Source organism: Tamandua tetradactyla, chromosome 2 (assembly GCF_023851605.1).
Source record: "Tamandua tetradactyla isolate mTamTet1 chromosome 2, mTamTet1.pri, whole genome shotgun sequence".
NCBI classification, from domain to species: Eukaryota; Metazoa; Chordata; class Mammalia; order Pilosa; family Myrmecophagidae; genus Tamandua; species Tamandua tetradactyla.
Window position 1 is genome coordinate 184,707,589 of NC_135328.1, and position 15,649 is coordinate 184,723,237.

Sequence of the window (15,649 nt, forward strand, 5' to 3'; positions counted from 1 at the left end):
CACTTCTCTCAGGAATTTAAAGACATTACTCGATTATTGTTGTGAGAAATCTAAGGCATTTATGATTTTTATATAGTGAATGGTGTATAATATACAAAAGCTTTTAGGACATTCTCTTTTCTTCTGAAGTTTTGATATTTCATGATGGTTTCCATGGTGTGGGTCCTTTTTGGAAGATTGTCTTGGTCCAAGTCTCAGCTCTGTCATTTATTACCCAGGTGCTCTTACTTGTTTAACTTCTTTGTGCCTCTATTTCCTTATCTGTAAAATGGAAATAGCAGTACCACTTCAGAGAATTCTTGAAAGAATTAAATGGGTTAATAAGCATAAAATATTTAGAACAATGCCTGGCCCATTTTAAATACGCTAAATATTTACTCTGTTGGGCACACAGGGAAACCTAATATGAAGATTCACGTCCCTCAATTCTGAAAAATTGTCTTATGTGTACACATATATGTGTGTTTTAATTTCCTACCCTTCATTTTCTCTTCTCTTTTTGGAGATTAGAAACTCATTATGCATGCGCAGAGTGAGTCATTGAACTTGATGATTTCACTGGGTTATCTATAAATACCTGTACCTTTTCTCTGGGGCCATCTGGTTTCTCCAAAGAAAATTATCTCCTGTTGGAGTTGGGGTGAGGGACTTTTGAAGGGGTGATGGCCTTTCACTTTTAAAGGGGGCTGAGGCTCCCACAGTTCGGTATGTAGCCTTACAGTAATCCTCATTTCAGCCCTGCTTCTTACCCCCAGTTTCTGCTCTGTCTAGTGTCCTTGATTCCAGATCAATTCTGGTCCAAATTCTCCAGAGAATAAATCTCCGGCCTCCTTTGGGATGAGGAGAGATGGTAAAGGAATGGAAAAAGGCATGATGGGGGGATTGTGAGTAGCAGGATACTGCATGGGGTAGCTGAAATAACCTAACTACAGAATTTTACCATTTCGTGTCTCCTGCTGTATCTGCTCCCGTTGTTTTTTTTTTTCCCCCAAGAGAGGAAATGGTGTGTGAGAGAGGAGACTGGGGTAAGAGAATGGTCTGAGAAAGAAGACCGATGTGAATACAAGAGGAGACAGGTGAGAGAGAATGGTGTGAGCGTGGTGAGAGGAGACTGGGGTGAACGTGTGTCTGTGTGCCCCCTGTTGTCTTTTATTCTCCTTCATTAAAAACAAATCATGTTTACAACGGTAAGGCAAAGATAAACTCATAAGTTAATCAGTCACATTTACTCCATTTTTATCAAATCAGCCATTAAAATACTCCCTAATGTAAAATTATGTCACCTGTGATTCTCAATTCTTAGAGGCCTCAAAATCTGGGATATATGCAAAGGAAAATCTAAACAATAAGATTTTTTCATCTATAAAATCTAGGCAGGAGGGCGGCGCGACGGTGGCTCAGTGGCAAAATTCCTGCCTGCCATGCTGGAGACCCGCGTTTGATTCCCGGTGCCTGCCCATGCAAAAAAATCTAGGTAGGAAAGTGTAGGGATTATATTTTTCTACTATCATCATGGGTACACAGTTCAATTAAACCAATACAATTAAACAAATATTTGAGTCCTTATTGAGTACCAGGCACCGTTCTAGGCACTTGTGATAAAACAGTAAACAAAACAAAGATACCTGCCCACATGGAGCTTACATTCTAGTAAGGAGAGAAACAGTAAATAAAAAGCATAATAAATATGTAAAGTATCTATTATGTTTGAGGATGGTATGTGCTATGGAAAAAGGGGGTTGGGGAATACTAGAGTTGGTGGGTGAGGAGCAGTTTGCAATATTAAATTTCATGGTCAGGATAGGCTTCAATGACAAGGCAATGTTTGAGCAAAGAAGAGAAGGTAAGGATATAGGATATGAAGGCACTAAGGCAGGAGCGAGGCTCGAGCTCAGAGGAGAGGTCTAAGTTGGAACCATGAAGCTGGCAGTTGTTAGCACAGAGATGGTATTTTGAGCCATAGACCAGATTAGATAACAGAGAAACACAGTATAGACAGAGAAAAGCAACAGTAATGGCTTTCACTGAAAGAAGCAATTAGAGAAATTAAAATTCTTGGGAAATCCAAAGCAACATTGTAGAACCAATATAAGAAATAGTGTTCTTCTACCAATGTGTTCGTCAGCCCATCAGTTACACAAGGGCTTAAGAGTTAGAAAGGCCCATAAAAAAGGAAATGTAGTAACAGAAAACCTAAATACTGGTATATATTCCGGATTTATAATTTTACTTTTGATAGTTCACACTATCAAGCAATTGACTATTTTTCCTATCTGTCACATAACGCAGTGTTAAGTTGAACTTGATCTACCTCCAATTATGTTTGGAAGGAAGCAGTATCTATTAAATTTAGTAAAGTAAGCACTGTCAATTCCTCCACTTTCTCTTCCATACTTCTGTGCTTTATTATGGCACCTGCAATCACATTCTTCCAGACCCCTCACCCTCTTCAGTGGGCCTCTTGTTCTGCAGGCTAAATCAAAGATCCTCCTACTCAGCAGAAAGAACATTTTCAAATCTAACCCTATATGCTTCGCAAAAGGAAAGTTATAAAACAAAATTAAAATGCCAGCCACCAATTTCAATATATCTATCCTCAAAAAGGCAACAATATGTATGCAATTATAGTTAATTTTTCTGCATAATAATGGCATTGTGTTTATGCTATAAAAGAGTGCTTACATTTTAGAGATGAAAAAAATGCATTTTATGTACTCAAGTCTGTACATAATTCCTAAACTTCTATGACACCATTTCAAATATGGTTTGTCTTTTTCCAAAAGAAACAGTAAAAGAATTAAGAAAATAAGACTTGTGGCATAAATATGCACACACATGCTAATTCAACACTAAATGATTATTCTGTTGCCATTATTAACCATTCTACATACTCTGTATCAGGGGTAGTAAACTACAGCCCTTGGGCCAAATGTGGCCTACCACCTGTACTTATAAGTTCTATTGGAACACAGTCACACCCATTTGTTTGGCAGTGACTCTCAACTGGGGGCACTTTGCCACCCTGTGAACATTTGTCAATGTCTGGTGACACTTCTGGTTGTCTCAACTGGTGGACAGTGAGCTACTGGTATCCAGTGGGTAGCGACCACAGATATTGCTAAACATTCCCTAATGCGCCAGACAGCTGCCCACAACAAAGTATTATTGGGCCCAAAATGTCAACAGTGCCAAGGTTCAGATGCACTGGTTCATGTACTTTCTCTGTCTGCTCTCATACTACAATGGCAGAGTTGAGAAGCTGAGAAAGAGACCTTACGATCCCCAAAAACCTAATATATTTACTGTCTGGCCTTTGACACAAAAAGCCTGCCATCTCTTGCTCCACAGGAAACCATAAAATATATCTCATATATACATTATCTATCAATTCTAGAAAACTCCCTTTAATGTCTCTTCTAGAAATTAAGTTAGCCAACATGATTTTTATTTCTATCTTTTCAAGCCACGTAATGGGCTACCTACTGTAAAAGTTTCTACTATATTTTCTCTGATTTGCTTAAAAGTGATTCTCAAAAACCAATCTAAAGATCTCTGACCATCCATAATGAAGTTTTTGCTGGTCCATGGTGAAATGAGAAAAGTAAAGACCAATTTGAGAGATTTTCACAAAGCTGATTTAATTCAATGTAAAGAGCTGTTCTGAATATCAGCCATGTCTTTCCTATACTTTAAAATATTAAAATGTTTTTTAATGTCCTTTCTTTCCTGAAACCATGCTAATAATAGGTGGTAGTTTCCAAATACGGCAAATCAAAAGTTGGGAACACTACATCAAACTGCCTTTTAAAAAAATATTATTGGTTCTTGAAACCCCAAGTCAGGCTTTTGCTATGGTGAGAATTCTTTGATATTGAATATATTTTCACATATCATTGCTGAAGGTGTTTCTCGTATGTGTTTTGCAATGTCTAATAAGTGATGAACTACAGCTGAAGGCTTTTCCACATTCATTACAATCATAAGGTTTTTCTCCAGTATGAATCCTCTGATGCTTAGCAAAGGATGAATCATGTCTAAAGGCTTTCCCACAATGACTGCATTCATACGGTTTCACTCCAGTATGGACTCTCTGGTGGATAGAAAGATGTATTCTCTGGCTAAAGGCTTTCCCACATTCTTTACATTTATATGGTCTTTCCCCAGTATGAGTTCTCTGGTGTTGTGTTAGGTATGTGCTGTGGCTGAATGTTTTACTGCATACATTACAAATATAGGGTTTCACACCAGTATGAATTATCTCATGTTGTCTAAGATGTCTAATCTGGAAAAATGCTTTTCCACAATCTTTGCATGTAAAAGGTTTCTCTCTAACATGAGTTCTCAGATGCTGGATCAGTCCAATGCTCTGACTGAAGGCTTTCTCACATACACCACATTCATAGGGCTTCTCCCCAGTATGAATTCTAAGATGTTGAGTAAGGGATGAAGGATGTCTGAATGTTTTGCCACATTCCTTACATTCATAGGGTTTCTCTCCAGTATGGATTCTCTGATGTGGAATAAGGGATGAGCTTTGGCTAAAAGCTTTTCCACATTCCTTACACCTGAAAGGTTTCTCTCCAGTATGAATCCTCATGTGTTCAGTAAGGTGAATGAGCTGTTTGAAGATTTTTTCACAGATATTACATTCAAAGGTTTTCATTTTTGCGTAACTCCTTGAATGATTAATCAAATCTAAACTGCGTCTGCTTTTCTTTCCAGGGGTATCATATTTATGAACTCTTTTTCTTAGAGGGCAAACTGGTGCTGAAATAACTTTTGAGCCCTCATTAGTACTTTTCTCAAATCTGTTAGATTCTTGGTCTCTTTTCTGAGTAACGGTTTTCTTGTGGATCAAGGATATTTCCCCCTCACCCATTCCTTGGTTTTGCTGGTGGTTTTCTAACTTATCAGATTTGGAGACTTTTTCCAAAGTAGAGTACAAGGTGCTTCCTCTTGTAGACTTTCCCATCATCAGGCTATGGGGTAATTCTTCCCATAAAACATCATTCTTTAAGGCCAACTCTTTGGTTACTGTTTTACTCTCCAAGTCTGAAAGAAATAAAAATTACAAATGATCCATCTTCACTGCACTTTAAAAAAGAAATTGCCATACTGGGAATGGGATTAAAAAATGACATTACTAAGTATAGGAGGCTTGGACTGTCTTTGAATGTGAGACAGCTGATATACAAGGAACTGAGAAAGTGATCAGGAGAAAGAAACTGTTAAAAGTATGTAAGGTGACTCTATGAAACTGGGAGGAGCCCATCCAGGACTGCAGGGAAGAGGGACTAAAAAGACGGCATCCTTGTAAGGCAAAAATCAAGGGATAACATTAAGTAAGGTAGGATTCTAGCACCACATCATTTCAGGCTCACATTTCTATGAAGAAAATTTCTTTATCTCAAGTACTCTTAAAACAAACATTTAAACATTAAAAAGGGAAAGTCTCTCCCTATCTCATCCCCATTCCCTCCAGTCTCCTAAGATTTTGGAATATATCTGTTTAGACATTTTCCAACAACATGCAATGGTGAATGTGTGCATATAGGTATATACTGAAAATAAATATATATTTGTAAAAAAAAGTATAGTCGTATACATATAGTTATGCATCTTTTTAAAGTTTTAAACATATTCTGGGACCCCTCCCATATCTATACCTTTAGATTTTCCTCATCCTTTTAAAAAAATGATTGCATTCTATTGTATGGACTTACCAGAATTTAACTTGTCCCTATTGCAATATTATTTCGTCATCTCCAATTTTTTTTTTTTGGCATGGGCAGGCTCTGGGAATCAAACCCGGCTCTCCTGCATGGCAGGCAAGAACTCCAATCTTTTACTATTACAAATCACACCATAATCTACATCACTCCTGTCAATGTTTCATATGATTTACTAAAGGGAAATTGTTGGGTTGAGGGGTGTGAGCATTCAGTGAATAAGGATGCTTTTCCTTGCATGCTCACTGGATTTTATCAATTTCCATAATTCTGGCCTATATAAAAGGTAGAAAATGGCTTCTTAATATAAAACAAAATATTAACTACACAGTGAAATTTTTGAGGATAGAGACTATATCTTTTATCCATAGTATACTTAACATAGCATGTTTGGATGAGTGAGTTTCCCTGATTTTTTTACTCTTTTTCCACTGCTATCCTTCTATTCAAAACTCTGCCATCCTAAGCACCGATTTCTATCCTATTCACAGTAAAATCCCATGTGTCAGGATGCCTAACCCCACTTCAATAATTGGATAGAGACAGTACTAAGTAATTGCTGGATTATTTTTGGATGGACTTTAAAAGTAAGCAGAGCTGTTTAAGTTACTTACAAGAGGGGATAGGGAATAATTAACTTTTATTTTCAGGGTAATAAGATAAAAATGATGTTTCAAGGGGTCAAATCTGGCAATAGTAGCCAATGATTCAGAAAAAGAAAATACATTAGCAATTGCAACTAGAAACTTTAGTAATTCAGGCATGAGATGATGGGAGCTTAACTTAGCATTACATCAACAGAGACAAAAAGCAGAAGTAGATCTAGCAGGTATCTTCAAAGAAGAAACAATGGGGATTAGAGGAAAGACTGAGAGTGGAAAAGATGATATATTCTTGTTGATGCTGTATTTCTAGTTTTATAGATTGAAAGAACGGGGGAGTTAGGATGAGAAATTTGTTTTGGATAGAAGATAGCTTCTGTTTTTGGACATACTTAGTTTAAAGTGACATTCACTTCTATATAGAGAGGACCTAAATGTAGGGAATTTGTGGGAGTAAAGTTCATGTGGGTGTATAAGACCAAGAAGAAAATATAAAGAATATAGACATTGAAGGGATAGGTGAAAGCATCATAATGCATTTGTGAGAGCTTGTACAGAAACAGAACAGCAGTGTAAAAACCAGAATCTCCTCAGGAATTATGGCATAGATTGCTGGCTGTGCACTAAAATCTGTTCTCCCCATTTCTGGACATATAGCTAGACCATATTTCTCACTCTCCCTTGAATTTAGCTTATCAGAGTGACAAAGGTCACCCTGGTTAAGGGAATGAGAGTGAAAGTGATATGAACCATGCCATTCACAGTCTATAAGAGTCTCCCAAATGGGCTTCTCTGTGCTCATACTTTCCTTTTGGCTAAATGCAGATGATGAAGAGGCCCAAGGGGATGGTGGAATCACAATAAGCAGGAACATAGGTTCCCGGATAAACAGGTAGAGAACTGTCCACTGACCTCAACAATTCCCCAACATGGGTGAGAAATAAATTCCATTCTGTTTGACTTTTGGAGACTACTTTTACCGGAATTCAACCTACCCTAATGAAGACAGAAATGATACAGCATTAAAGAGGTTATTAATGAGAGGCACTGAAAAAGCAGTAAGAGAGATAGACAAGACAAAAACTATTAAACTAGACAATAGAGGAAAGAATCCTAAGAAGGTGGCAAGGTTTACATAAATTAATAGTACAATCTAGAACAGCATCATAAAGACACAAACTTTGGAGTCAGAATGACTGGAATTCAAATACAGACTCTACCAAAAAAGTAGCTATGTGCCCTTGTGAAAATTTCTTAACCTCTGAGCCTTCTTTTCCTCATTTGTACAATAAGATTAATGTAGGCACAGGACCTCACACAGCAGTCAGCTTGGTAAACAGCTGTCATTATTACTATTCTTAGAAGTTGAAGACGACTGCTAAAAGCCATCTGGTAAGAAGGAATTGTGTGGTAATTTCTCAGAGTCGTAAATTATCTGACATAAAAAATTAAATTACATCTGTTAAGAGAATCAAAATTGAAGCTCTGATTATAGAACAGGATTTCAAGAAAAATTATAAGTAGAATGGTTGAGAGGAAGTGAAAACTGTTAAAATGACATGAGAATCTATGAAGGATGTTATATTTAATGAGAAGAGAGACTTGTATATCTGAACACACAGGGGAAAGAAACTATAATCAAGGCAAGGTTTAGAATACTAGAGAAAAAGAGGAAATCATGAAAATCGGGTCTGGAGAAACAGTGAAGAAAGTTAATCCTAATGAGAATGGTACCTCTTCTCTGACTCTAGAAAGTTTAATGAGAAGATCATTTTAACTTTCTTCACTGTTTCTCCAGACCCGATTTTCATGATTTCCTCTTTTTCTCTAGTATTCTAAACCTTGCCTTGATTATAGTTTCTTTCCCCTATGTGTTCAGTATACAAGTCTCTCTTCTCATTAAATACAACATTCTTCATAGATTCTCATGTCATTTTAACAGGAAACAGGAAAGGGGTATCAGAGGTGGTGGCATCAGGTTTCTGTGTGTCCCATCCAGGTGGCTTCAGCCTTCCCGCAGCTTGGGGAAGGCTTTGAGGAGAACTCTGACAATATCAAAGAGGCCCCCATCTGCTTTGCTCTTACCTGAACTTGGACCTCCTGAAATTTTTCTCTCAGTCAACCATGGTTCTTCTCCTTTCTCCAACTGGGAAATCACACCAGGTTTTGAAAGCTGATATCCTACTCATGGAGAAAAAAAGACTGTATGTGCTGAAGTCAGAGAGCCATCTCAAGAATTTAAAAACAGTCCTTTGTTATTCAGGCCCTCTGAAAAATAGAGTAGAAAGACTAGGGTAGAAAAGACCACAGCAATCCTGACTTGGTGTTCAGAAGGAACTAGAAATCTCTCATACAAAATCCAAAGCACAAGCACAACACAATTTAGAAATCAATATTTTCTTCTAATGGTAGGTTCTAGCTACAAAGGGAACACATCCTTACCCACTGAGATAAAATTCCCATAGTTCTCCAACATCACCTCCCGGTACAGAACCTGGTGAGCAGGGGCCAGTTGCCACCACTCTTCCTGGGTGAATTCCACGGATATGTCCTCGAAGGTTAACAGTTCCTAGAATATCAAATATGTTTCTTTTCAGGCAGAGTTCAAGAAGTTGTTCTGCCCCTGTCTAATTGCTGAGAGATTCTAGTCAAGTTTTCCTGGACGCCTCCCTTAAATTACTTGGCTAATTCTCTGCTGGACATTATAAAACAATGCTCAGAATATGTAAGTTGCCTTTTGCAACTTACAATTTGGCTGAAGGAAAAATATGCATGAAATATTAAAGAAGGTTACAGGACAATGCAAAGTAGCTTAGATTAAGGACAATAAAGTCAGGAGTATTTTGAGAAGGGAGAATTCAAAAGAAGCTAAGGCCACGAGAGAAGACAGACACCCTTTCTGGGCTTAACAAACTGGCTAAAATGAGAACATTTTAACATAAGTTGGGTATTTCTGTTAATGAGAAAAGTAAGAACAGTAAGTTTTTAAAAGGAGCATGAATTCTGCTTAGTAAGGTAGATTATCTGACCAGAGTAGACACTCTGTGTTATAAAGAATGATGAGAGCCTTTTATGTGTGATGTATACAATTTAAATAACCATTTGATATTTTTTAAAATGCTCCCAGTGCAAAGAGACACATTAGCTGTTAGGAAATTTTTGAAGGGAAAATGCCAGAAAGTTGAGATAACAACAAAAAATACCATAAGTGCAGAGACTATCTTAACGCTTTCTATGTATCGTAAACGCATACATATATAAATGTATTTTAGGCCTATTAGATGGACATTAGATCTACATTAATTGATGAGGAAACTGAAGAAGGTCAAAGATGTGGGATTAAGCCCTGTACCATGTGATTTGGAAGCCAAGACCACTCTTCTGTTCTCTAATAATATTTCCCTATAAATAGGTTTTCTCTGACTGCTCTATAATTTTTCTTTTGTTTCTCTTATGCTTCTGAGGTTTGACAATGGTACAGTTTTGCCAGTTGCCAGTGCCACCAGCTAACTGATTAGCTCATTTATGACATACAACCCACTGTTAAACTGATCTTCAAAGTTTTCCTTCCCTTTCTGCTCAGACTATTTAGTTTGTAGGCTTCATGACCTGCCAGTATCTTCTTTGCTCATTTCTCTTTCCAGCTACAATTTGAGTTTCGTTCTAGAACTCGATCAAAAGTCCTCTCTTAAAGGTCATTAGTAAAGTGTACATATCTCCAAGAATATCAGAACCTGATTCTGTTCATCTTAAAGTGATGCTTCAAATGTCTTTGTCCCAGGTGATATCTGTGAGCTTTTAAGAGCAAGAACATTACACACTTTTTTCACATACCTCTCAATTTCAAAGTTGTAGCACTAGCACAGTTTTTAAATTTTTAGAATAAATAGCTAGATGGCAGCTAGAAACAAGAGGGCTGCTGAGAGAGGTTACTACTGTAGGGAAATTATCTGTGAAACCAACCAAAGTAAACTGACTTCCTAAGTAAGAAAAGACTAAGAAAATCCAATCTAGAAAGCACAGTCAAAATTTCAAGAAAGTGACAGGAAACTCTAACCCACCTGGGATTCTGCTGTCGGGAGGCCAGGAGTAACTTCATCATCTAAACTTTCTCCCTGGTTCTCCTGAACATCCTGAGATAGCAGAGCTGGGGAAGGAAAAGAGCCATGAGGTTTGCATCTTCCTAAATCCCCCAAACAGAAAAATTGCCTGCAGACCCACACACTGAATGTGGCTTCTCTCCTAATCTACCCAGTGCATGTTGCTCATTCCCCAAAACACCTACAAAGAGGGCCACTTAGCAGGACTGAAGGGCAGCCTGATAACTACTTAATGAGGAAGACCTAAAGTGTGCTGCTTTGGGCATCACTATTTCCCAGTGATCAATGCTGATCCAGGCCAGCATAGATCCAACAGGCCAGTCCTTAGTTCAGTCTCTGAAGGACTGTCAGAGGGGACTGACAAGAAAGAAAAATCCAACACTTCACCGAATCTCAAAATCCTCCACAACCATGCCAAAGCTCTTTCTCCAAATGTTCTCTTCCTCTAAATACCATCCTTCATCTACTGGACACATACACACACATACATCCTAAACTTCAGTTAAGCCAAATTATCTGCTATTCTTTGGACATACTTGATGGTATCTACCTCAAAACTTTTCTCAAAATCTTCCTCAATGAAAAACTGAAATGTCCTTCAGATCCAGTTCAAGGAAGGTTTTCTCATACATTTTTTTTTTTTCACATGGGCAGGCACCGGGAATCAAACCCAGGTCCTCTGGCATGGCAGGCAAGCATTCTTGCATGCTGAGCCACCGTGGCCCACCCTCTCATACATTCTTAATGAGAAAAAAGCTTCCTCTCTGTACTCTCCCAAAGCTTGGTTTTTATCTCTGTTATATCATCTATCTCAGGCTGCCCCCTATTGATTTATTTGTATCATTATCTCCCTTAATTGAATATTAGTATTAGTATATGAGCAGAAACTGTCTTGTTTATTTTTTTCTATCTGCTAGACTGCTAGGTATTCAAAATATGGGCTAAGAATTGAAGTTCATGATTTACCGTCTCTGTATGTTTTCCAACTGTTTTTTGTGAATCCTGAAGAACACCCATATATCTACCATCTAGATCCAACAATTGATAATATTTTGCATATGCTAACATATCTGCTTTATCTATCTGTATTTTTTTCTTAGTCATTTCAAAGTTGAAGATATTATGGTACTTCAAACCCAAATAAGGATCTTCTCCCACATAACCACAATACCATCACTTACATCTAAGAAACTTAACAATAATGCCACAGTATCATCTAAATATTTAGTCCACATTCAAATTTCCCCCAACTGTCCCCAAAATGCCTTTTATTCTGGATTTTTTTCAAACCAGGAACCAATTAAAGTTCACACATTGAAATTGGTTATGTCTAGTCTCTTTCATTCTAAAACAGTATCACCCTTTCTTCATGACATCGACTTTTTACTTTTTTTTTTTTTTTCATGGGCAGACACCAGGAATTCAACCTGGGTCTCCGGCATGGCAGATGAGAACTCTGCCACTGAGCCACCATCACACCACCCGGCACTAACTTTTTAAGAGACCGGCACAGTCTAATTGTATCCTCATGGTGGGGTTTACCTTATTTCCCCATCCCCTGAATTTTCTGTAAATCAGAAGTTCAGTTTTTAAGCTTAATTTAGATTCAGATTTAGATAAATATTTTTGGGGAAGAATACTTCATGGGTGATACCATGTGCTTTATGTTGCATCACCCAGAAAACCCAAAATGACAAGTGGTCCATTATTGGGACCCTTGGTTAACATGGTAACCACCAGATCTCGCTATTAGAAAATCCTTTCACTTAGTAGAAAAATCTGTGGGAGTAATATTTTGATACCACGTGACTATCCTGCTCCCCGTCAATCTTTCAATTATTTGACAACAAAATATTCTATCCTTCCTTTAAAGTTTATTGGCAGGTTCATTTAGCAACTAGAGATGATCTAAAATGCAAGGCAGATGAATCAACTACCACAATAATCTCTTGTTCAATGTAGGCAAATGTGTTTCCTCCCTCTTCTTTCTCTATTTTAAGTGTCATCATGAACTTGAGGAAATTTATCTATTCAATCGATTGGATGCTTAAACTACTCCAAATTTGTTCAGAGGGAACGCCTGAACTTGGCTATTACATACTTCTGACACACCCCTGTTAGTCTTTGAGGTCTTTCTTGCTTTCTGGCACAAGATTCAGGTTTATTTGGTACTTTCCCTGGTACCCTCTACTTCTGAATTGGTAACTAAGTACTTCTGTGACCTTGGCCAGATCCCCCATTTGATTCACATTTCCTCACAGTAAAATAAGGATACTAAAGCAAGTCCTCCTTGGCTCAGAGACCTTCCTTTCCACAGGTGAGGGGACTGCTTTTCTTACCTCCCACCTATCAGTCTATTTCTCACCTTCTCCTTCAAATATTTTAGTCACATCCTCCCATAGCAGGGCTCCTTCCTTGGCCTTCTTTGGATGGTGCAGCTTCACCCAGGTGTTGGCCTTGGTGGGCAGGGTGATCAGGAGCTGCTGCAGCATGATGGCACCAGAGCCCACAAGGCAGAGAGTCCTGGTCCCACTAGTCCACCTCTGACGAGAAAATGGCTGCAATCTCTGACCAAAGGCTTCACAGGTCTCTTCTGATCACCAAGGAAGTCTCCTGCTCCTTTGTGTCCTCCATTCTCATGAACCTGGGGAACATACAGTGCCAAAACCTAAAGTGTGGAATGTTTTCAGTCAATCAATCTCAAAGAACATCTCCCATCTTGGGCACCAACTTTCTCCTCAGCAAGCAGCTGGAGGAGAAAGTATCTAAAGATACTGGACAGGAAATAGTAAAGTCAGTAAAAAAGGATGAGAAAGGTCAGTCACAGAGTTAGAATTTTAGAACTTGCACATATCACAGAAAAAAATGTACAAACGATACATGGAGACCGTGGATATATGCAGCCCACACGGTCCAAAGCACTGAGCTGGTGTCCTGGAGCACGAAGAGATGAATAAAGCCCAGCGCGTTGTTTTGGGCACGTGATTTGGAATTAGAAAGACCTGAGTTTGAATCCAGCTCCCTCCCTTGTTGGCTTTGACAAATCACGTAACCCCTCTGAACTGGTTTCACTTCCCCTAAAGGAGAGAATAAACCTTTCTCCCAGGGATGGGGTGGACCGGCCCTGCCCTGCCCTGCCCTGGGGGCCTTTGTCTAAACTCAACTCCGGGGCGCATCGCGCGCGACCGGGGCGGAGCTTGTGTTTCTCCGCCCGCCTCCCTCCCCCAAATCCAGAAGGCCCTCGCTTTCCCCTCTCACCGCTCAACCGCACACCCTCTCTCTCCCGCCCCGGCCAGCTAATTTCGCCGCCGCGCAGGGTAGCCGCGGGTGATGCTCGCACGTAGCGTCGCGGCAGGCAACCCCGAGCCCGCTGCGCCTGCGCGGCAGCCGCCTCCGCGCGCCGTTCCCAGCGTCCTCCGGGGGAGCCTTTCCTGCCTCTCGCCTTTGGGGAGCATCCACGGATCTCAACCCAGTTTAAATCACCGCGCCCCTGCACAAGGAGAAGCATCCTGTGTTTGGGGATCCCCAAAGACATTAAGGAATTCAACCGCCTCTCTTCTGCCGAGATTATGCATGTGAACATTTATGTGTGGAGATAGGAAACCATTGACAAAAAGGGCACATCTGATTCACTTTTTTTGTTGCTGTTGAAACAACGCTGTTTTTAAAAATCCATACCACTTTCACTTAATAATATGCAGTGGAAAAAGACTGGATGTGAAATGGAATCCAGCGTGTTATTAAAAGAACACGATCTGGTAGTTTTGGGTTTTGTTTCTTCTAGTATTCAATAAAAGTTCTTAGTTTTATTGCTTTCCTTTTATTTCTGAAATGCCAGCAAATACACACGCAAAATGAAGGAAATAAATTCTACCAAGCAGAAATAACTATTGTTAATATTTGGTGCACAGCTTCCCTACGGGCGTGCACACACGCACACATATAATCTATGTTTTTTCATGCCTTTTTGTATGTTTTCTACTAAAGTGCGGTTAAATTAAATACGCCGTTTTATTGCTGGGTTTTCTCCCTGGAACAAAATATATTTTTACATCAATAGCTTCCCAAAACAGCAAGTTAGAAAACAGTAAAACTATAGTAGGTGCCAATGCTCTTACAGCATTTAGAGTATGAGGTTCTGTTCTAAGTGCATTGCATGTTTTACCTGATTTTATCATCATAACAACACCTTGAGGTAGGTACTATGATTATTCCCACTTTACAGATAAGGAAACTGAGGTTTGGAGAAGTTAAGTAATGCTTTTTTCTTTCTCTCGACCAAACTGCCCACTTTAGGAGCACTCCTCTCCCTGCTTCCTACCTGCTCCTTCCTGGGTCCTGATTACCTTAAAACTAATCTTGCAGCTGTGGAACTACAGAGAAAAGCAACTCAGACTGCAGGGAAAAAAGAAAAAAGGACAACTTCAGACCATAACTATGCTAAATATCGATTTCATCCTCTATGGAGTTGCTATGTGGGGCTCTAAGGAAACACAGGCTCAAGCAAAACAGAAACTTTCAGCAAATGACCACATTATTACTTACACAGCACAAAGGACCCAAGAGAGCATGGTGGCCTGTTTCCCAAGGAAGCTGGTTTCACGGTCAGTGGGTGGCAATTCCACACACCCCCTTCCCGATGGAGAGGTAAGACACCTGCAGTGCCTGGGAATGGATACCCCAGGGGAAGAGGGCGCTGCCACTAAGCAAATTTTGTGCAGAATTCCCACCATGGCAAGCAGCTGGGGTTGCTTGTTTCCTGTTTGGGGCTCAAAATACAGTCAGTCCTTTCCATTAGACCTAACATCTCTCTCAGCTGTGAAGTGGAGATATACTGAAACCTCTACAAGCAAAGAAAAGTGTGGGTGGGAGTGGGGGTGTTGGAGGTGTAGGTGAAGTCTGAGAAATGACCACTGAGCATGCCAGTGACTTTCTGAGCACCCCTCACCTCCGTCTTCCTTCTCCTTCTTGCCCTTAGCTCATATACTGACAGCTCTAACTAGGCAGTTCTTATCTTCCTCCTCCACTCTCCTGGCCCCAAGTGGCCTAATTATTGCAAAACAAAACATTCTGATCCAAGCGGTCCTAATGGCAACCTCAGTAAATCTCTCACCTATTCCACTGATTCAACCCCTTTACTATCATCCAACGTTTTCCCTCTAACCCATTCCTAGCCCTTAAAAAACTTGCAGTCCTTTGTTTTGATAGAGCTGCGTTC

The 15,649-nt window shown here is 39.5% G+C and overlaps 1 protein-coding gene across 2 annotated transcripts; it reads right to left on the minus strand.

The window, feature by feature from the left end:
• Window positions 1-3,782: 3,782 nt before the first annotated feature.
• On the minus strand, window positions 3,783-13,801 carry ZFP69B (ZFP69 zinc finger protein B). 2 transcript variants are annotated; one of them, XM_077150122.1, is made up of 6 exons: window positions 13,690-13,801; window positions 12,797-13,075; window positions 10,393-10,478; window positions 8,774-8,900; window positions 8,417-8,512; window positions 3,783-5,052 (listed from the first exon to the last, which is right to left on the minus strand). In XM_077150122.1, exons 2-6 carry the CDS (start codon window positions 12,921-12,923, stop codon window positions 3,884-3,886), a joined length of 1,605 nt encoding a protein of 534 aa, XP_077006237.1. In that variant the 5' UTR covers window positions 12,924-13,075; window positions 13,690-13,801; the 3' UTR covers window positions 3,783-3,883. The 2 variants fall into 2 exon arrangements, with proteins under 2 accessions (XP_077006237.1, XP_077006238.1); XM_077150123.1 differs by having other exon boundaries at window positions 12,797-13,099; window positions 13,690-13,789.
• Window positions 13,802-15,649: the final 1,848 nt, after the last annotated feature.